Here is a 19,838-nt window from a genome sequence, read left to right on the forward strand (position 1 = left end):
GTTACAATGGGGGAAAAATTCAGGAATAAAGGAAAATAAATTTTTCTAAAATATAAAGTGTAAGATTGTTTATATTTTTCAATTCTGAAGAATTTTAAATATTCTATCCTAATATAATTTATGTACAAACATCATTAAAAAAAATCGAAAAAATTAAAAAAAAAAAAAAAAAAAAAAAAAACAGATCGTGAAATTGTGTATAAAAAAATATATTTTATATTATTGCTAAAAATGAAGTGTTAAACATAATTTAACGTTAACAATACAGGAAAATAAAAAAGTAAAGTACGTTGAGTATTTATACATTTTCACACTGCCACCAAAATATTCTAAAATTAAATAAATATCAGTTGAATTATTTGGAATTTTTCTAAAATCTATTTTAATAAAAATAATTAGTTAATACTTTATTAATTAATATTCATGTCGATGATTTTTTAAAGCTCAATAAGCAGACTCACAGTTATTTCACAGCATAATTTTCGTAAATTTTCCTATATTCTGTAAATATGTATAATTATTATAATTATATAATTTCTTTCTCTATTTTATTAAATATTTAGCTTTATTTTTCTTTCTTATTATATTTTTAATTTAATTTTCAATTTTAATTGAATTTTTTTATTTTCTATCTACATGAAAATTTTATTTCATTACCAATTTCTTAGTAAAATAAACTTTTGTAACTACAAATTACAATTTTTATAAATAAACGGTTTTAAATTACGGTTTAAATTTTATAATTGTAAACTTCATAAACAGAAATTTATAATATAAATGAATTTTAATTTGAAATTTATAAATTTATAAAACAAAATTCTGTAAAAAAATTATATAGGTACTTAAAAAAGAAATAAAAAAGAATAAAATAACTCTTAGTCTTGTAAAATTTCTAATTTGTAAAAAAGTCTTTTACGATTTACTTCCGTTTTCGCTAATTATCCGAAAATTTTTTTTAATTTTTCTTTTCTTTTAAATTGTTTTTTCATTTTTCATTTCTAAAGCAATAGATTTTACAGTGAAATTGAATTCCGCGTGAAATGTGCGACAAAGAAGAAAAATTATTTTGCTTTTTTGAAACTCAGGACAAGTGAAAATCATTGCCATCCCGAGTGAAGTCATTTAGGGACGGCGCCAGAAACATCATTCCATCAAATCGTCTTTACGATTTCTAATTGCTACCTCGACAATCTGGAGACTCGGGTAATCCAATTCCTTGACGAGGCTCAACACGGCTGACAAAATATTCGAATACTGTGAAATTCAAAAAAATCCATTTATTCTTTCCTCTTTCTTTGTTTTTAATTATGTACTACATTTTTTATAAAGAAAGAAAAAATTACCTCGTAGTCGTAGTGATTATTTGGAGCGTATTGAGGAGATGAGGACGGACCATAATTTGCATTTTTCTTATCAGTCACGTGATTTTCCTGGTGTTCCAGTTGTTCATCATAACTTCTCTGGAAAAATGCAAATTTTCTACAGTTAATTCTCATTTAAATTCAAATACAAAAAATAATTAATTTTTCTTCCTCTCGGAATATTTTTGACAAAGTTTATTTATTTATTTGTTGTTTACCTGATCACTCGATGAACTGTATCTTCTTTGCCTAACCATTTCGGGTTCTTCTAAATATTCAGTCAAATCCTCCTGAAATTAAATACAAAATTTCTGAAAATCCAAAATCGAAAAAAACATTCTTTCTTTTTGACTCGAGAATTTTTATTTTAAAAGTAAAGAAAAATTTACTACACTGAAAAGGAAAAAGAAGTGAAAATTTTAAGTTTTAAAGAAAAAGTTGTTTTTTATCATGTAGAAAAAAATACCAAATTTTTTTTGTAAACAATTTTCTTCCTTAAATTGAAAAAAATAAAAATTTACCTCGGTCGGTTGATCGGTTTGTGGTGATGATGCTTCATAATATAGAGGATGGGATAAAACTTTTCCACAGCACACTGCAATTTGAACTTCCTCTTGTGAAACAGTTTTGTCGTCAAGTTTTTGTAAATTAGGCAAAATTCTCAAAACTGCCATACGATAACTAAAAAAATGAAAATTTTATTTTAAATTCTAAATTAAATTAAAATAAAATACCTACTTTAGATAAATTACAAAATTTTTTAATTTTATGGTTTTGGGGACTTTATTCTCCTTATAAAGAAATGTATTTATTTAATAACAAATATTAAAAGAATATTTCGTTCAATTAAAGCAATGACAAAATTGAGTGATAAAAATAGTTTGGTAAGTAATAAAATAGCTGTTTTCAAAAAAAGAAGACAAATAAAAATCTAACCCTTCACGTTCGGCGCATGGATTTTCACTCAGCGAAAGATTTCTCAAATTTGTCAAATCCTGTAGATAGCAAACTTCATTTATATCCTGAATGTTGTTTTTTCTTATGAACAAATCACGAAGATTGGAACAATACTGAAATGGTGCCAGAGTTTCTATGCAGTTCACACTTTAAATAAAGAAAATGAAAAATGGTTAATCAATATTTTTTTAAATATTTAAAAATAAATAAAATTTGCATTTGTTTTATAGGAAATAATAATAATAATAATAATAATAATATTAAATACTCTTTAGAAAAAATAAATAAAGCTTGAAAAAAAATAATTGCGTTAATTAATCATTTCTACAATTGCCACGAATAAAATGTCCAAAAAAGGAATTTTCCAAAGCGAAGAATTCGTCAAATAAGGAAAAATGACGTTAATCAGAAATTTATTCAGCGGTGAATATATTGAGAATGAATCGTAAAATGTTATTTACATATTATAAATATCGAGTGGGTAGAAAAAGTGACTTTTCACATAGACTTTTATAGAACAGTGACCATGAGATTTAAAAGAAAAACAAATCTTTAATCGTCCAATCATTCTCGTCTACTTTGTAATTACTTTTTTTAAATAAACAAATGTCGTTTTCCTTTATATATATATATATATATATATATATATTTGAACCTTTTTCACTTCAAAAAAATGTTTTGCTCTATATTTCCTTCTACTACTATAAAATAAACGAAATTTACTACATAATGTTCAAGAAAAATTATTTGGTGATAAAAATTGACAAAATTACTTTTTGAATAATAAATTAAGAAAATTTTTAAATATTTGCCTTAATGACAGAACTTCCACATTTTTCATTCTTTGTAAAATGCTGACATCCGTTAATTCGGTTCCCCTGAAAAAAAAGAAGAAATTATTGATTATTTATTTAAAGTATTCTTTACTATTTATTAAAAAAAAAAAATTCAACAAATAAATAAAAATGCTAACAAATTAATCAAATTAGTAAATGAATTAATTAATAAATAAGCGAATTTCTATGTTTCGATTTCTTTAATATTATAAATTAAATTTCAAGAGAACCTGTAAATTCCTTCTTATTCGAAAGAACAGTTATTTTCGTCTAATTAATTCAGACGTTAATTAGACACAAAGAGATTTTCTCACGCTGATTTTATTCACAAATGTTCTCCTAACAGTAACTCTTTCACACTATCCTTTATTTTGAAAAATAAAAAAAAATATTTAATACTGAAAACAATAGGTATATAATACCTATGGGAATATTTAAAAAAAACTCAAATATTAATAACTAATTTGTATATTAATAGGAAAAGGTAAATATATAATCAAATAAAGATAATTTCCGTCAATAAATAGACTCACCAACAATTAAGTTGTTTGACGTTTGACAAATCCGAAATTCTCGTTCTTGCAATAACCATTTCTTCAGTAAGTCTCACCATTGTGAATTTCTTTTATTATATTATTATTCAATAAAAAATATATAATCCTTAAATTTCCTTTTGGAATTTAAAAAAAACAACAATATTTCAATAAGATCCGTAAAACAACCTCAGCAAGTAATTTCAAATAGATTAAAAGAAAATATAAAAAATTTCCATTTTTATAAATATATACATATGTATTTATTATACACACAAGAAGTGTGGAATTTTTGACACTTGTCTTTCAATATTTGAAAAAAAATTCCTAACCTTCAAAAGCGCGATTTTTGTGCAAAACACCAGAAACAATAAAAGTAAAAGGAATTTTCACAAATCCGATTATTACTTTTTGACAATTTTTGAGCCATAACAATGGATTGTATATTAATAAAAAAATGTTCTTTCGCGCAATAAACCACGACCGACACCGATTGACCGATGTCACAAATGTGAAAGCAAGACTAGAAATGGTTTTATTCCTCTGTTTCAATGTTTAACTCGTGGTCAAAATTCCGTCTCGTTTTTATGTTACAATTAAGTCCAACGCACAACCCTTTCGCGAAAGAGATATATGAGATAGAAAAGGACACAAACACATTGCCGTCCTTTTCTAACTCATGCTTCGCGTTCGAACTCAATGTTGTGACCGCACCTTTAAAGAAAATCGTTTTTCAAATTTCGGATGTTCTACCTTGTGCTCCTTGTGCTTTTCCCTCCCCCGCCACCCCCGTCAAATTTAATGTCAGAAAAATAATGCGCGCAACACAAAACCGACGAATTATACGAAAATAATATTAATTATGCCGTAAATAAATTAAAAACCGTGTAAATATTTTGATTAGAAACAAGTTTTTTTATTTGAGTAGAATAGAATAATAACAATAAAAAAAAGGGTATCTTTATTATTTTCAGCCGTGGAGAATTATGCGGCAAATTATATTCGTATTCGACATTGTTGATTTTTGAGGTTAGGTTATTTTTATTTTCATTTTATCCGTTTTTTAATTATAAATAAATGAAAAATGAAATAAATATAGAGAATATTAAAATTTTTTTATTTTTCATAAAATACTTTAATTTATAGAAATAGAAAAAAATGTAAAAATACATTTTCTATTAAAATAAATAGACGCTGAAAAATGAAAATACAATTTTGAAAATATTTCGGAGTAGGTTTTTATTATAAATATTTCTTTTACATACCTATTTAAAAAGTACTTGTATTTATTTTCATTGTCAGAGGAAAAAATTAACTTTGTTTTATTTGTTATTTAATAAAATAAACGGTACTTTTGTAAATATTTACCTATTTTATCAATAAGTTACTTACTTATTACTGTTTTTCAATTTATGTTGCAGATTATTTTTCAAACTGTAATTGTTAAATATTCTTTTTGTTGTTATTTTTATTTCATTTTTTGTTCCTTTTAAAATGAGTGTCGAGGAAAGACTCGTTACGGAAATTCCCAGCAGTTTAAAACAATTGGCAAGAATTGTTGCTCGTGGATTTTATACGATAGAAGATGCTCTTATTATTGATATGCTAGTTAGAAATCCTTGTAAGTAGATTTTTAATTCATCATTTTTATCATTTGTTTACTAAAATCAGACACTTGACAATTCGATTTTAATTAAAAACTCTTTCCTTCAGTTTTTATTAATCTTTATCTATTGTCTTTTTTGTTAGAACAATAAGTAATTGATAAAAGTTTGTTTGTTCAATAATTGAATAAATTCTTTTAAGAAATTTTATTAAAATAGTAGAATATTGAAAATAATTGAATTAAGAAAAGTTTTTGAAAGTAATTGAATTTTATTACTTTTGAAAATCATTAAATTCTTGAGATGAATATTGTTATTTATGAAAATAATTGAATTTTGCAAAGAATTTTGTTAAAACTCGTAAAAATAAAATTGAATTTTGTTAGTTATCAAGATAATTGAAATGCTTTTTACATTTTTTAAAAATAATTCATTTCTTTTGATGAATATTGTTATTTATGAAAATAATTGAATTTTACAATGAATTTTATAAAAATTCTAGAATTTTCAACTAAAATTTTTCTTTAAGTCAATTTTTTTAATATTATTTTTGAAAAAGTTTGTGCTTTCAATATGCAATTAGATATAATTTAAAATTTTAACTGAAATTAATTTTTAATCAATATTTATTAGAAAATTCTACGAGAATTCAATTATAACCGTATTTTAAAGGTATGAAGGAAGACGACTTATTGGAATTGTTGAAATTCGAAAAGAAACAAATGCGAGCAAGAATAGCGACACTTCGTAATGATAAGTTTATTCAAATAAGACTGAAAATGGAAACTGGCTCCGATGGCAAGGCGCAGAAAGTTAATTATTATTTCATCAATTATAAGGTAGGCACTTGAATTATTTCACCAAATTGTTTCTCATAAATTTGTATTCTATTTCTATTTCTATTTCTATTTCTATTTCTTAAAAGTAAATGCAATGAAAAAATGAATTTTTCCAGTCCTTTGTGAATGTAGTGAAATATAAACTTCTTATGATGAGGAAAAAACTGGAAACCGAGGAGCGAAATGCAACGAGTCGAGCGAGTTTTAAATGCACCAATTGCCTCAAAACTTACACCGACCTCGAAGTAATTAGCATGCTTATAATATAATAATAAATTGAATATTTATTTCTTCTTATTAATGACGTTGATAATTTGTGAAAAAGGCGGATCAACTATTCGACATGAGCACCCAGGAGTTTAAGTGCACCTATTGCGGGGAGGTTGTTGAGGAGGATCAGTCGGCGCTACCGAAGAAGGACTCACGACTTCTTTTGGCGCGATTTAACGAGCAAATGGAGCCGCTTTATATTTTACTCCGGGACATTGAGGGCATTAAATTGGCGCCCGAACTTCTCGAGCCCGAAGCCGTTGACATTAACACTATCAAGGGGTATTTACTCTTTACTGTTTCCACATTTGCATTTTTTTCTATTCCTCTGCTTAGTTGTACTTGTTGTACTCTTTCCAATCTTTACTCATTTTTGTTGCTCTTACTTTAGAATCGATCCAAGAAAATCGGGCATGATGCGTGGACCCAATGATCAATGGTCGGGTGAAGGTTCTCGAACATCGGGATTCTTTGTGGAGGAGACAAAGGTCAATGTGCTCATTGGAGACGGAACCGCGGACGATAATTCCGCGAATACGAGGAAAGAGCAGCCAATTTGGATGACAGACAGCACAATCGACAATCCAATCGATGATTCTTTACAAGTATGAATTTTTCGTTTCTTTCTCATTATTATTAATATTCTAAATTCATGCTAAGGCAAAAGATTGCCATTCATATAGAATGTGAATTTCATTTAAAATCAAGTCTATAATATATAGTAAAAAGAGAAATGAACTTTTCACAGACGGATTCGACAATTGCACAGGACAATATATTGAACAAGGCAGCGGCCACCGCTTCCACGCCAACCACAATAAACAACAAGCAGGGCGAGGACATAATGTCCGTTTTATTGGCGCACGAGAAAAAGGGTGGAATGAGCGATGCCAATGCGGTGAAATCAGTGATACCGCAGGAGTCGAGTGACAGTAGCGATAATGAGGAGAATAATGAAATGCAACCAGTCGAGACGGGTAAAATATTGTCTCTTTCATTTACAAAAAAATATATTTTACACCCCGCTTTCTTTTCTCATTTTAATAATTTTATTTACTTTTATATTTCCTCTTCTTAATCAAATTATATAGATATAATTTTAAATAATAATGGAAAATAAAAAAATATTTTCAGACGCTGTGGAAATGATGGAATCTGAAGAAGAAGATTCAGTGCCAATGATAAGTGTCGGTGGGAAAAGTGTCGCAATTACAAACGTGAACGATTCCTTAATAGCTGAAATGACACCAGTCGAAAAAGAAGCATACATTCAAACATACCAAGAATACTATTCGCTCATGTACGATTAATATTTTAGCGAAAAGAAATATTTTTCTCCCTTCCGCCCTCAAAAAAAAAAAAAAAAAAAAAGGAAAAAAATTGGAATATTTTTGATAAAAAAAATATATATAAATATATTCTATTGAGAAAACAAAAACTTTTCTTCTAGACAAAAAATAAATGATAAATGAATTAGAACCATTGGAAAATGTCGAAAAAACAATGAAAGAATTTCATCAACTTTATTTTCTAAGTTTACATAAATATAGAATTATTAATAATAAATAAGTCAACGATATACAGATTTTTTTCATTCTTCTCTTAAATTATTTCTTTCTTCACATTTTATAGAGAATCTCTCATTGACGATTACTTTCTCATTTATTATTTTTATACAATTAAAATTTTATTTATTAAAATTATCTATATATAGACGTCACTTCTGGTTAAGCGGGAAATTTTCTTTCTTTTTTCTTATCGTATTAAAATACAACGAAAGAGAAAGAGTTAAAGTAATAAATATATATATGTATTCTTTTTTTGTCTAGATAAATTTCCGTTCGACCACCACAATCGAGCGGAAATTTCGACAAGTTTTTTTCTTTTGATATTTTTTCTATTTTTTTATCATTATTTTTTTAATATTCTTTTTTTGTTAATTTTTTTATATTTGCAAATATGTATTTTTTTTCTAAATAGAAAAAACATTTGCAAAATAGAAAAATCGCGATGAAATTAAAAAAGAAAAATCACATCTGGGATATTGAAAAGAAAAAAACGTTCATTATTATTTCTTGTTTTTTTTTTTGGTTTTTTGGTTTTTTCTTTCATTTTAAGAGAGGATGTAGAGGTTGCAAATTGGTTTTGAACCGATGTATGTATTCCTTTGAGAGAGAGAAAAGAGAGAGATGTTCAGCCTTTTTTTGGATTCCTACTGTTTTGAATTTACTTATTCGGGTTCATTTAGACGAAGTCGGGCAAAATCTTCAAAGACGATATTGTCGTCGTCGTCGTTTGCGTAACAAGAACTTTCGTATCGACCGCGATCAATACTTTTGCTCTTCTTCATTGTCGCCTGTTCCTTCTCGACAGTTCCTGTAATGTTTATTTTTATTTTAGAAATTTCCATCTTTTATCAAAGTAATTTCTAATTTTTGGATTTCTCTCATTTTTTTCAAAATTCGGTTAATAAATAAAAATATGATTTTTTTGATAATGCCAAATTTTCCTTTTTTAAACGAAATTGAATGAAATGAATTAGATACCTGGAGCGGGATGCATTAATTTAAATGGGACGTCGGTGATCAATTCTCCGCCTAAAGTACCGCAATTTAATTTCACACGAATTGAATAGGAAATGACAATTCCCATAGCGTCTCCTGGACATTTTCCCTCAGCGACCAATGTTGATGATGCGAGATTCACGTCGTCGTCCTGGAAATGATCAACATTGATAAATTAAATTAAAATTCAATTTCTAAATATTAAAAAACAAATATGCAACGCAGTAAAAAAAGAAAAGAAACATTGTAAGTTAAACTATTTTCAAAGTTGGGCAAGAATTCAATTATGTAATAATGTGGATAAAGTACCTTGAGATGACCGTCAAGAGCAATTCCACGACGATCCTTGTTGCTGCTGGCCAATGGGACGAGGAAGAATTGCTTCGAGAACGATGCACCAGGTGTTATTGGACATCCTTCTCTGGTTTCCAAGCTCGCGACGTGACGTGAAAATTGAGCATTGACCATCGTCACTTCACAATGTTGAACCACAAACATCTAAAATGATGAATTCCAATTTATTATGTATCTATTACTTTCAGAAATTCTAATATTAGGTACTAATCTGATTTCAAAATTTTTAATTTCAATTGGAAAAGTAAACAAAAATTTAATAATTAAAATGTGGAGAGCGATAAAATTATTAATTAAAATTGGTATAATATTTAAGAAAATTTCTTTTTCCAAAACAGGGTTGCCACGCTTTTGCTCATTTCAAATTCCCTGACATTTCCAGGTTTTCCAGGTTTTCCAGGTTTTCCAGGTTTTCCAGGTTTCCAGGTTGCAAAAGTAAGAAAGCGAAGAAAAAATGTTGCTCACTTTAATATTTTTAACCGTCTTGCGTGAATTATTAGTGATAATAACATTGGCAGCGACTTTTTCACCATGATAGTAAATTTCCCGGTCCAATGTCACTTCCAAATTCAATTTGCCCTGCGAGAATGTGAAACCCTTGGAGACAAGTGAGCTCGGAAGTCTTCGTCCACGTGTTGGTGGTGCGTACTGCAATTTCTTTATTGCGAGCGCGACCATCGATCGTTTGTGTCCCTGAAAAAAATATTTAAAGAAAAGAATTATTATTTTCAACTTTATAACTGTAAATCGAATTTACGAATTAAAAGTGCTTTTTCTTCTTCATTACAATTTAGTTAAAAATAAAAAACTAAATATTCACAAATATAATAATTTAAATAAAGTTGAAAATTTAAAAATCGGAAGATAATTAAATAAAGGATTTTTTCTAGTGAAGAAAATTCACAAGTTGAAGCAGAATTTGATTATGTAAATGCCCGAGTCTTATGTAATCGACATACTAATGAGTTATATAAAAATAAAATAAAACAAATACAGTTAATGGGTTTCCCTGTCTCGTTCATTTTGCATTCTGAACTTTTTTCTGAAAATTTCATCCAGTTAAACTTTTTTCATTTTGAAAAATTAATAATAGGCAAAGGAAAATGAACCTTGTCTTCCTCATTTTCAGCGACGTAAACTTTAACGACATATTCGACACCGAGGGGTTTGCCTTGATCGTCGTCGCCAGGTTGGAGTGTCACGGAGCTCGGGGAACTCGATGGGAATTGGAACAAGAATGGATACGCGTTTGGTCCCAACTTTCTCAGAAGTCGATTCTGAATCGCCGTCGTCTCCTGCTTCTCTTTCCTCATTGGCACAATTTGCTCCTTGTTGAGCACCAACTCCTTGCTGAACTTGACTCCCATAACTTCATCCTCTTCTCGTCCATATCGATAGGTCGTCGTTATCTAAAAAACCAGTAGATGAATGTAATTGGTTCTTAGTATTAAACAATAAATTCCTCACCTGTCCGAAGATTTTTCTGCCCTGAAGATAGTCATTTTCGACGACGACAATTCCGTCAATGGGATCCACATTTTCAAGATGATCGATGAAGTCTCGTTTACCTAGATAAACGGTGACCTTGCCTGGACAGAGAAAATTGCACAACAAATAAGAGGAATTTGTTGAATTGAAAGAAGAAAGAAGAAAGAAAAAAGAAATTTAGTAATTCAATGATAAACTCACCATTTGGGGTGGTCTTCTTGAAAACCTTTACAGCCACTACGAACACCAAAAATAATAATGGAAACATAGTTTTCACCGCAGATGAGATTTGTTTCCCGCCCAAAAGTGACGGATTTTCGTCGAGTGCCTTTTACTTGATATAGTCTTTGGAAGGCTTCCTTGCCCCTTCTTTTTGAACACACACTCGGTTTGGAAGCCCTATTCTCGTAATGGCGTTATTTCATTTACGAGATTTGTCTAATGAGATCAAATTCTTCACCTGTTACGTGCATGAGAGAACATATTATTTAGTTTTTCAAAAACATTTCAAGCGTCAAGACACGCTAAACAAAATTGTATAATAATATTATTTCAGACATGTATTTTTCTTTTTGGCTTTTACATAATAGGATTTTTAATAATTCCAAGCGATTATTATTATTATGTTTTTCTATATGTCTAAACTTCCGGAAGAGGAAATGGAAAAGTGTCTCTTTCTTCTTTCTTCTTTCTTCACAAATTATTGTCTGTTATTTCTAATGGAAATAATTTATTGTTTTTCTTAAATTAAATCTTGAAATAAAAAAGTTTTCATGCAGGGTTGGTACTTGAAACTAAACCCACCCACGAAAAGATGATTTCACAACATGACACAAAGACAGTAATTTCAGTCTTAAAGTTTATATTTATTTCAATAATAAGTGTGTTTACATAATAGAGGTATTTTAACAATGAAACTAAATTCCTTTGCACAAGGAATTCCTCCCAAGGTGGTTCACTCACCATGGCCTCTCTTCTTAAATGGTAAAATATTCGCATCTCGAACGTTATGTGGCTTTTGTATTGTTTTTTTTTTTTTTTTTTTGTTTACTCTTTATAAACTAATTTTCAATATTAATTAACTTAATCTTTACACATGCCACAATCAAGTTTAATCCATTTACTTCCTTTCTTTGGGCTCGACTCGTTGCTTCTTCGATAAAAACCCATAAAAATAAATTCTGGCACCATTTTTATTTTTACCAAATTCAAAAAAATCCTCCCCGAAAAAATTAATATTCTTATCAAGATTTTTTTCGAATGGAAAAATAAAAAAATTTCAAATTAAAGAACTGTTTGTCTTAAAAAAAGGGAAAATCGTGATGAGAATTTAATTTTTAGTAGAGAATGAAGAAAATAGTTTTTTGTTTTCAGAAAAATAAAAAGTAACTTGTAATTTGTTGACAATCTGTTAATCTAACGTATTAGCCTAAAAATTATTATCATCTAGTATTACGAAAAAAATGTACATTATATTACTAAAAAAAATCGGGGTTTCTTAATATTTTGAAAACTTAAAGAAAAGTGTCGAAGCAAACAAAAATTTTTCTTTTTAATGTAAATTTGATAACAATGACCAAGCGTTTAGTCTAATTAATAGGCACAGTAAAATTACGGATATTCGTCTTTTTTTTCCTCGTGTCCTTTTTTCAAGACGATGCTATCAGGGAACGACCATTATTCAAAAAAACATATTTCGCGTGCAAACAAAAATTTCTCTTTTCCTCTCTTAAATCATAAAAATAGTCACCGATCCAAATTTGTTTCTTTCATTTTTTCGAAAGTACAATTTTCTAATTTTTCCATACACAAATCAGTTGTGAAAAAATTCTTCTAATACGAAAGAGAAAGCAAAACAAAGTAAAGAAAAAACGATTATCCTAAATCTTTACCTAAAACTAATTCTATAGAAAAATAAATAGAAAAAAGCCGTTTTTTTGAGTGCCGTTCATTTTACTAGTTTCTATTTTCATAAATAGAAATTTTAATCACTTAAAAAAAAGAAAAACAAAGATTGATATTTTTTCTTTTTTTTAAATTAGTTTATTAATGATAATAATAAATTTTTTAATAATAAAAAAATGACGCATGACGCTTTTATTAATTAAGCAAAATAAGCTCGAAATTTTCACTTTAATTTTATCTTCAAATATCAAAAATGGCTACAGTATTTTATTCGATTAAAAAAATATCTTTTGCTGAAAAAATTCGTAAAAATCAGGACAAAATTTTTTTTCATAAATTTTGGTTATTCGATTTTTGAAGATAAGTTAATTTTCGTTATTTTTCTCTAGACTTTTTATCAAATTTGAGTATAAAAAGTGAGTTGACTTTCGATATTTGTGCGATTTAAAAGTTCCCTGATATCAGCGCACTTTTTTTAAATTTTTTTTTGTTATTTTTTTATCTTTGTTTTATAACAAACACCAGACGGTACAAATATCGTTAGTTTCACTAGTATACATTGTGGACATTTTTTTTTTTTTTTTTTTGTTGTTTTTTTCCATCATTATCAAGTGATCGCTGTTTATTCGCAAATATTCTACTTAAACTTAGTGCACTAAACATTCTTGCTTTAGAAAAAAATGTTCTTTTTTTAATTGTTTATCTCGATTTTTAGCTCTTGAAAAATGAAAGGAAAAAATAATTTATTCCCTTTTCACCCCCGAGTTGTTGCAGAGAAATCAGCATCCAACTCGATGTTCGTGTTCGAGTAAAATTTATCTCACGCAGCAGTACAAATCTGAAAAGAATTTTCCACTAAATTGAAAACAATTTTCTTGGTTTATTTTTTCAATTCTTTTTTTCTAGCAAAATTTAAAATAGGAAAAATTTAAATTAAAGCTCTAATTGAAAGTAAAAATTTAATAAAGCTAAAAACATTTATAAAATAAATTATTCTATTTAAGAAGAAATAGAAATTGAAAGTGAAAAAATAAAGAAAAATTGATTAAGCTGCATTTTCAATGTAACAGCAAAATTCGCATTGAGTAAAACTCTTATAAACTTGCTGAATAAAAGTATATATTCCATAAATAAAAAATTCTCCATTTATTTCAATATTATAAAAATTTCACGAATATTCAATTTTTTCCTGTTTTTATATTTTGAAAAATAAAACAACTACTCACCTAATATTTTTTTCACAGAAACGTATCCTTAACAGTAAGAATCCAACTTAGGATAGATCTAGAAAAAAGATAAAAAACTTTAAAAATTGTCTATTTTTTCATTTGAATTTAAAAAAATTCTTGTCGAAAATGTGAAATAAATCTTAAATAAAAAAAATAATAATAATAAGTAAGAAGTAAACTGAACTCACAACTGGGAGCAGCTGCAGATTCGAATCTTTTCTGAATTTGATCGTATGTAAATTTAACAAATGATTCGTATTGCTCGGATAATTTCATTGTCAAGATCTGGTCATATTCCTCTCGAATTTGTACTTCTTGATCCTTCAGCATCCGCTCGCAAATCATGCCAACCTGAGGGTCAAAATTAGTTAATTAATTACTCGGGAATAATAATTAATAAATTGAAGAATTAATGTTCTTTATTTTACGAAAGAAACACTATCCAAAAATAGAACGATTTTTTTAGTAATGATAATAAAAATAATTGAGGAATGGAAAAAAAGAAAGAAATGTCTACTTGCCTGTTTGAATGTGAAGAGAGGTTTCTCTTTGCATGATGTGCTATTACTGTAGGCGTTTGAACCGCAACCAGATGGACTGGAAGGATTTGATGAACCCTCCATATCTGAGAAATCGCCATTGTTGCTTTGAGGATTGAAATACAATTGTTTGCGTCGGTGCAATCGGCGGATTTCCTCTCTGATGTTTGCTGCCATTTTTTCTAAACAAAATTTCAATTTTTCTTTTAATTTTAAAAAACAAAAATAGTCAGTTTCTTAATTGCTTCTTAACAATTAACCATTTTTTTTTATTTGCAAATCACTTGAAAGTTTTCAAACAATTTTCACCAATTTCATAACAAATTTGTATTTTAATATTCTCAGGGCTCAAACCATTTCAAGTATTTGAAAATATGGACTTTACGGACCAATTACATTTTATTTATTAAAACCATAAATTAAATTTTTTATAACTATAAAACATGAAGAAATATCTTCATGTTTTATAATAATTAAAGATGACCGAGTGATAAAATCATTTACAATAATTTTTAACTAAAATTCTTCTTTAAATCGATTATTTTTAATAATTTTCGAAAAAGTTCTTCAATTAAATAAATATTAGAAAATAAAAAACTTTAAATAATATAAAAAAAATTAATTTAAAAATTCACGCTATTTATCCAAAATTTTAACTGAAATTAATTTCTAAATTAATTTTTATTAAAAAATTTTACTAGAATTCAATTATTTAAATACAAAAATAAATAATGTATTGAATAATCGAATGTTTCTTACAATTGAATTCTTATACCTACATAATTTTATCCAAAATTTTTAAAATAATTGTATTCTTTCGTCAATTTTTAATAAAATTTTTCAGAATAATTACATTTCCCAAGAAATTTGCTTAAAATGGACTTTTTTCGAAAAAATTTATGCAAATTCTATTTTTCATTATTGAATTTTCCTGTGAAATTTTCATTATTTTAAAAAATAATTGAATATTCGTGTAGAACTTTGTCAAAATTGTTTTTAAATAATTGAATTCTTTTGGGGAATTTTATAAAATTTTTTGAATATAATTGAATTTTATTACTTTTGAAAATAACTGAATTCTTTTGACGAATTTTAATAAAATTTTTTTGAGGAATTCGATTAAAATTGTATTAAAAATAGGGTGCAAAATAATTGAAATTCTGCAATGAGTTTTGTTATTTATGAAAATAATTGAATTTCTATGAAAATTTAATCCTTTTTAAAAAAAAAACGGACTTTTACGGACTTGAAGCAAAGTTACGGACTTTTACGGGATTTACGAACCTAGTTCGAGCCCTGCAATTTCTTAATCGAATGCTTCTTAACAATTAACAATTTTTATTAATTTGCAAATCAATTTAAAAATTTTAAATAATTTTCATCAATTTTATAACAAATTTGTATTTTATTATTCTTTTTTTCCCGTTTAATTTTATGTAAAGAAGAAAAGAATTAGTTAAAGAAATAATTGAAATCTAGATTTTTTGACAAAAGTGAAAAGAAAAAAATTTATTTTTTTCCTTAATATTTGAATTAATATAATGCAAGAAAGAAAATAAGAATTCCCCAAGTTTTTCCATTTTTTAAAAATTATAAGAAAGTTTCTATAATTTACAATAAAAATTTAATTTATTTGAATTAGAATGTTAATAAATTTCTTTACCTTTATTTATTTTTTTTAAATTAAAAACGAAAATTATCCCTCTTTTGCATTAATAATAAAAGAAAAAAGGAGAAATAAATTTCACAAGTGCTGGTAGATGAATAAACAAATAAAGAGAAAAAGAAAAAAGAAAAAACGGAGTTTGGAAATAATAGTGGACTTGGATTGCGTGCCCGTAATATAATCTGGTCGGGATCGGAGTCCGTTAGGGCATTACCATATGATTTACGTGTGTGCCTCCCCTCCCCAATCCCTCGCCCCAAAACCCTTAGGGATCGACTCTCGTATTCTCTCTCTCTCTCTCTCTCTTCCCCACTCCAACAACTCATTCTCCTTTTCACTAAAAAAGGGGACACTAAATACGGGTTTTAAATCGCCCAAGTGGGCCAAGCCCCTAGTCCCAATGCTCTTCGAGCTAAAAGAATTAAACTCGGAGAAAAAGCAGACAAATAAAAGAAAACTCTTGTCATACATCTATATCTATATATATATATATATAGATATGAAAAGACTCGAATAATACACGAAATAAAAGAGAAAAATGGCCGTATTGAATAATTACCAGGCGTCAATTTCTGCGATATTTCGCCGAATGGCGATGGACTTTGTGTTTTTGTAACATTTGGCGATGAACTGCCAGGTGAGACGCACATTGGAACGCATCTTCGTCGCTTGTTTGGTCGTCCGTGGCTATGAACAGGATCAAATTCCAGAGATCTCTTTAGGGTGGCGCAGGCCATTTTTCTTTCCTTCTTCTTTTTTTTCTCTTCTTTAAAACACACAGATTACCAACACAAGAAAACCAATATTCTTATATATACACTTATTTAAACACGAAGACAACGACGACGACCAGATGACACGAGACGAATTTATTTCAGAAAAAAAGAAAATCACCGATAATAAGGCAATTCCTCCTTCCCTCTATATTTTCAGTAATATTCACGAATTTAGTATATTTCGATGTGCTTTTAAGAGTTTGCCTATTTTTTTCCTCTCGATTTTATTGAAATACGGGACAAGGATGCACCAAAACAAACAGTGACGAGGAAAAAGCAAGATGGCCGAACTTCACTGCCCGTTAGCGAAAGAACGACTGTGTACAAATGACGAACGAGCACGAATGGGCAACCATCTTTTCTTTTTAGCTTCCAGGGTGTGGTCACTTGTTTCTTGTTCACTCTCTATTTCAGGGTTCGGCAGGTGCATTTATAATTCACTCTTTTTTTTAATCTTTCGCAAAGAATTACTTTCTACAACATGATGGAAATATTTACGAAAATAATAGCTTCAAGATTTGCTAAAAATGCTAAAAATATTATTTTAAAGCGTAAACCTAGGTTTCTTTTCATATTTATTTATCTTAAAGGTCCTTTTGCAATAGTGTTAGAATATGCGCGCGCATTTATTGCCAACTGTAGCAATTGTAAGCGAATTTTTTTCTAAACTTAAACAATAATATTGAAATAAAAGAAACTAAATATTTAAAATGTGCTTTTCATTAATTTGATAAATTCTTGTTTTGAAATTTTCTACATTCTCCATCTAGTTTTCCAACAAGCATTTCCAATCGAAAAGAGAAAGCAGAAAGCCAGAAAGGTTTCAATTTTTCTAGCAAAGAACTACTCAACCCTGGTAGACAACCGTTTATCTCTTTTTAACAAATATCCAAAACATTTATTTAATATTATTACTTCTGATTTTTAAATTTAAATAAATTGACTATGAAAAATAATTACAAATGTATAATACCAAATAATTTTCTATAAACCTAGTCGCCTGGAGAAAATAAAAAATAATTCTTTTTAATGCGCGTGCGTGCGCAGGTGTCAATTTTTTTTGAGGTTACGTTTCCCAGTAAGAAAAACAAAGTTATTGTCAAAATGCCTTCTTTTCTATAGTTTATTCCGTTTTTTCTGAATGTAGTTTATCAATAGTTTTTATTATACAATTTAGTTGTAGTTTAGTTCTGTTTTTATGTGTATTAAAGTTTTCATTTAATGGCTGCCATCGATAAAGTGAAAATTCTCGTTCTTGGCGATTCCGGTATGTAAAAATTTTACTTTCAATTTTTGTTTCTCAATAAAAAGTCAATGATTTTCCTTGAAAATTGTGAAAATTTCAAAGAAAAACATTGCCCTCCTTCTTCAACAAATAACAAAAAATGTAAAAATATATTTTTCGTTATTTTTGAGATTGTGTTAACCACGTCATCATAAGTTTTTCATGTAATTTAACTTTTCAAGTGTTTCTGATATTTTTAATACGTTTAATACAAATACAAATTTTTGTGCTAAAAATTGTTATAGGTGTTGGAAAAACATCGTTAACGCATTTAATTTGTCACCAACAGCCAATGAATAATCCATCATGGACAATTGGCTGTTCGGTGGAAGTAAAATTACACGAATATAAAGAAGGGACAGCAAATCAGAGACGATATTTTATCGAATTATGGGACATTGGTGGCAGTCAGAGTCATCAAAATACACGTTCTGTTTTTTACAACAATACCAACGGTAAAATTAAAAAAAATTACATCCAAAATTAATTTTCTTCTTGAGAATTACAAATAATTTTTTCTTTTTCTATTTTCAGGAATAATTTTAGTTCACGACATGTCGAATCGTAAATCACAACAGAATTTACGAAAATGGTTACAGGAAGTTTTAAATAGAGATGGCAATTCATTGAAATCAAAGTCGTTTGACGATTTCGATCCTGAACAGTTTGTGGGTTCAACTCAAGTATGAAACTGAAAATAACATTTTCAGTTATTTTATTTTACTTTTTTTTTTATTTTCAGTTATTTATTTTTATCTCTCAGTTTGTTTAAGTTTATCGTAGTTGAATTTTAATTTTTATTGTCAAAAGTTAAAATTTCTCATATTTTATAATTGCACTACTTTTGGCAAATAAAAACAAAAAAAAATAATTTTCAGATTCCAATTCTAGTCGTGGGTACAAAATCGGATTTAATGGCGCAAGTAAGATCGACCGTTTACAGAAGATCTTCAACAATTGCTGAAGAATGTGGAGCGGATGAAATATATTTAGTAAGAAAAAATAAAAACATTACAATACAAAATCAATTTTTATTATATTTATTTTTAATTTAATTAAGAAAATTCTTCTTTTCTTTTAAAAAGAAATAGAAAATATTTAGAAAATTTAAAAATAATTTTTTTTTCGTAGGACTGTTTGCAAATTCGTTCATTAGCTGCTGGTTCAGGTTCTTCAGTGAAATTGAGTAGATTTTTCGATAAAGTTATCGAGAGACGATATTATTCAGTGAGAGAAGGAATAAGTCCCGACAAAAGACGAATAAATGCATTTACATCATCATACAATCCAAAAATGTATCATGACGATTGAGAGTGAGAGAGAAATGGTTTCCAATTTTTTATTTTTTATGCACTTTTCATTTCTCATAATTTTCTTAAACTATTAAAAAAGAAATATTAGTAAAATTAACCCTTTTTTCTCTCTCACTTTATGTGGTATTTCAATTTCGATAATTCTCTCTTCTTCAACTTCTTTTGTAAATAGTAGGTATATAATTATTAAAATATTATCTTTTTTATTGAAAAATAAATTTTGTTTTAAATTATTTAAATTTTCCCACCTTATTTCCTGTTCACATACACAAAAAAAATTCAAAATAAAATAAAATTTAAAAAATTTTTAAATTACTTA

General features: G+C 27.6%; 5 protein-coding genes across 7 annotated transcripts; 2 read left to right on the forward strand and 3 right to left on the reverse strand.

The window, feature by feature from the left end:
• Positions 1-817: 817 nt before the first annotated feature.
• On the reverse strand, positions 818-4,216 carry LOC122504875 (cilia- and flagella-associated protein 410-like). Its single transcript, XM_043616196.1, has 7 exons — positions 3,688-4,216; positions 3,131-3,196; positions 2,298-2,465; positions 1,883-2,042; positions 1,580-1,651; positions 1,344-1,460; positions 818-1,254 (listed from the first exon to the last, which is right to left on the reverse strand). The coding sequence occupies exons 1-7, from the start codon at positions 3,765-3,767 to the stop codon at positions 1,144-1,146; spliced, it is 774 nt and encodes a 257-aa protein (XP_043472131.1). The 5' UTR covers positions 3,768-4,216; the 3' UTR covers positions 818-1,143.
• A 270-nt stretch (positions 4,217-4,486) lies between these two features.
• On the forward strand, positions 4,487-7,808 carry LOC122504876 (general transcription factor IIE subunit 1). Its single transcript, XM_043616197.1, has 8 exons — positions 4,487-4,716; positions 5,109-5,308; positions 5,964-6,130; positions 6,247-6,375; positions 6,456-6,682; positions 6,792-7,005; positions 7,149-7,377; positions 7,535-7,808. Exons 2-8 carry the CDS (start codon positions 5,182-5,184, stop codon positions 7,708-7,710), a joined length of 1,269 nt encoding a protein of 422 aa, XP_043472132.1. The 5' UTR covers positions 4,487-4,716; positions 5,109-5,181; the 3' UTR covers positions 7,711-7,808.
• Positions 7,809-7,904: 96 nt separating this feature from the next.
• LOC122504877 (arrestin homolog) lies at positions 7,905-11,167 on the reverse strand. The gene is made up of 7 exons (XM_043616198.1): positions 11,008-11,167; positions 10,786-10,907; positions 10,428-10,727; positions 9,784-10,011; positions 9,274-9,462; positions 8,947-9,115; positions 7,905-8,776 (listed from the first exon to the last, which is right to left on the reverse strand). Exons 1-7 carry the CDS (start codon positions 11,072-11,074, stop codon positions 8,631-8,633), a joined length of 1,221 nt encoding a protein of 406 aa, XP_043472133.1. The 5' UTR covers positions 11,075-11,167; the 3' UTR covers positions 7,905-8,630.
• Positions 11,168-11,651: 484 nt separating this feature from the next.
• LOC122504878 (akirin-2) lies at positions 11,652-17,259 on the reverse strand. Its single transcript, XM_043616199.1, has 5 exons — positions 16,705-17,259; positions 14,462-14,661; positions 14,129-14,291; positions 13,938-13,995; positions 11,652-13,549 (listed from the first exon to the last, which is right to left on the reverse strand). The coding sequence occupies exons 1-4, from the start codon at positions 16,880-16,882 to the stop codon at positions 13,985-13,987; spliced, it is 552 nt and encodes a 183-aa protein (XP_043472134.1). The 5' UTR covers positions 16,883-17,259; the 3' UTR covers positions 11,652-13,549; positions 13,938-13,984.
• Positions 17,260-17,857: 598 nt separating this feature from the next.
• LOC122504879 (rab-like protein 3) lies at positions 17,858-19,737 on the forward strand. Of its 3 annotated transcripts, none has more exons than XM_043616201.1 (5): positions 17,858-18,188; positions 18,452-18,661; positions 18,741-18,874; positions 19,085-19,198; positions 19,338-19,737. In XM_043616201.1, the coding sequence occupies exons 1-5, from the start codon at positions 18,143-18,145 to the stop codon at positions 19,515-19,517; spliced, it is 684 nt and encodes a 227-aa protein (XP_043472136.1). In that variant the 5' UTR covers positions 17,858-18,142; the 3' UTR covers positions 19,518-19,737. The 3 variants fall into 3 exon arrangements, with proteins under 3 accessions (XP_043472136.1, XP_043472137.1, XP_043472135.1); XM_043616202.1 differs by having other exon boundaries at positions 17,860-18,188; positions 18,496-18,661; positions 18,741-18,889; XM_043616200.1 differs by having other exon boundaries at positions 17,864-18,188; positions 18,741-18,889.
• Positions 19,738-19,838: the final 101 nt, after the last annotated feature.

This window comes from Leptopilina heterotoma, unplaced genomic scaffold (assembly GCF_015476425.1).
Source record: "Leptopilina heterotoma isolate Lh14 unplaced genomic scaffold, ASM1547642v1 Lhet_325, whole genome shotgun sequence".
In the NCBI taxonomy this organism is placed as follows: Eukaryota; Metazoa; Arthropoda; class Insecta; order Hymenoptera; family Figitidae; genus Leptopilina; species Leptopilina heterotoma.

Coding starts and splice junctions, on each gene's coding strand:
- LOC122504877 (XM_043616198.1), bottom strand. CDS start 11,074: ATGTTTCCATTATTATTTTTGGTGTTCGTAGTGGCTGTAAAGGTTTTC. Junction 10,728..10,785: donor GCAGAAAAATCTTCGGACAG/GTGAGGAATTTA, acceptor CTGGTTTTTTAG/ATAACGACGACCTATCGATA. Junction 8,777..8,946: donor ATTAATGCATCCCGCTCCAG/GTATCTAATTCA, acceptor TAAACATTACAG/GAACTGTCGAGAAGGAACAG.
- LOC122504878 (XM_043616199.1), bottom strand. CDS start 16,882: ATGGCCTGCGCCACCCTAAAGAGATCTCTGGAATTTGATCCTGTTCAT. Junction 14,662..16,704: donor ATCGCAGAAATTGACGCCTG/GTAATTATTCAA, acceptor AATTTTGTTTAG/AAAAAATGGCAGCAAACATC. Junction 14,292..14,461: donor CTCTCTTCACATTCAAACAG/GCAAGTAGACAT, acceptor TTTGACCCTCAG/GTTGGCATGATTTGCGAGCG.
- LOC122504879 (XM_043616200.1), top strand. CDS start 18,143: ATGGCTGCCATCGATAAAGTGAAAATTCTCGTTCTTGGCGATTCCG. Junction 18,189..18,451: donor TCTCGTTCTTGGCGATTCCG/GTATGTAAAAAT, acceptor AAATTGTTATAG/GTGTTGGAAAAACATCGTTA. Junction 18,662..18,740: donor TTTTTACAACAATACCAACG/GTAAAATTAAAA, acceptor TTCTATTTTCAG/GAATAATTTTAGTTCACGAC.
- LOC122504876 (XM_043616197.1), top strand. CDS start 5,182: ATGAGTGTCGAGGAAAGACTCGTTACGGAAATTCCCAGCAGTTTAAAA. Junction 6,131..6,246: donor ATTATTTCATCAATTATAAG/GTAGGCACTTGA, acceptor GAATTTTTCCAG/TCCTTTGTGAATGTAGTGAA. Junction 6,376..6,455: donor AAACTTACACCGACCTCGAA/GTAATTAGCATG, acceptor TTTGTGAAAAAG/GCGGATCAACTATTCGACAT.
- LOC122504875 (XM_043616196.1), bottom strand. CDS start 3,767: ATGGTGAGACTTACTGAAGAAATGGTTATTGCAAGAACGAGAATTTCG. Junction 3,197..3,687: donor GTCAAACAACTTAATTGTTG/GTGAGTCTATTT, acceptor CTTTTTTTTCAG/GGGAACCGAATTAACGGATG. Junction 2,466..3,130: donor GTGGAAGTTCTGTCATTAAG/GCAAATATTTAA, acceptor CTTTATTTAAAG/TGTGAACTGCATAGAAACTC.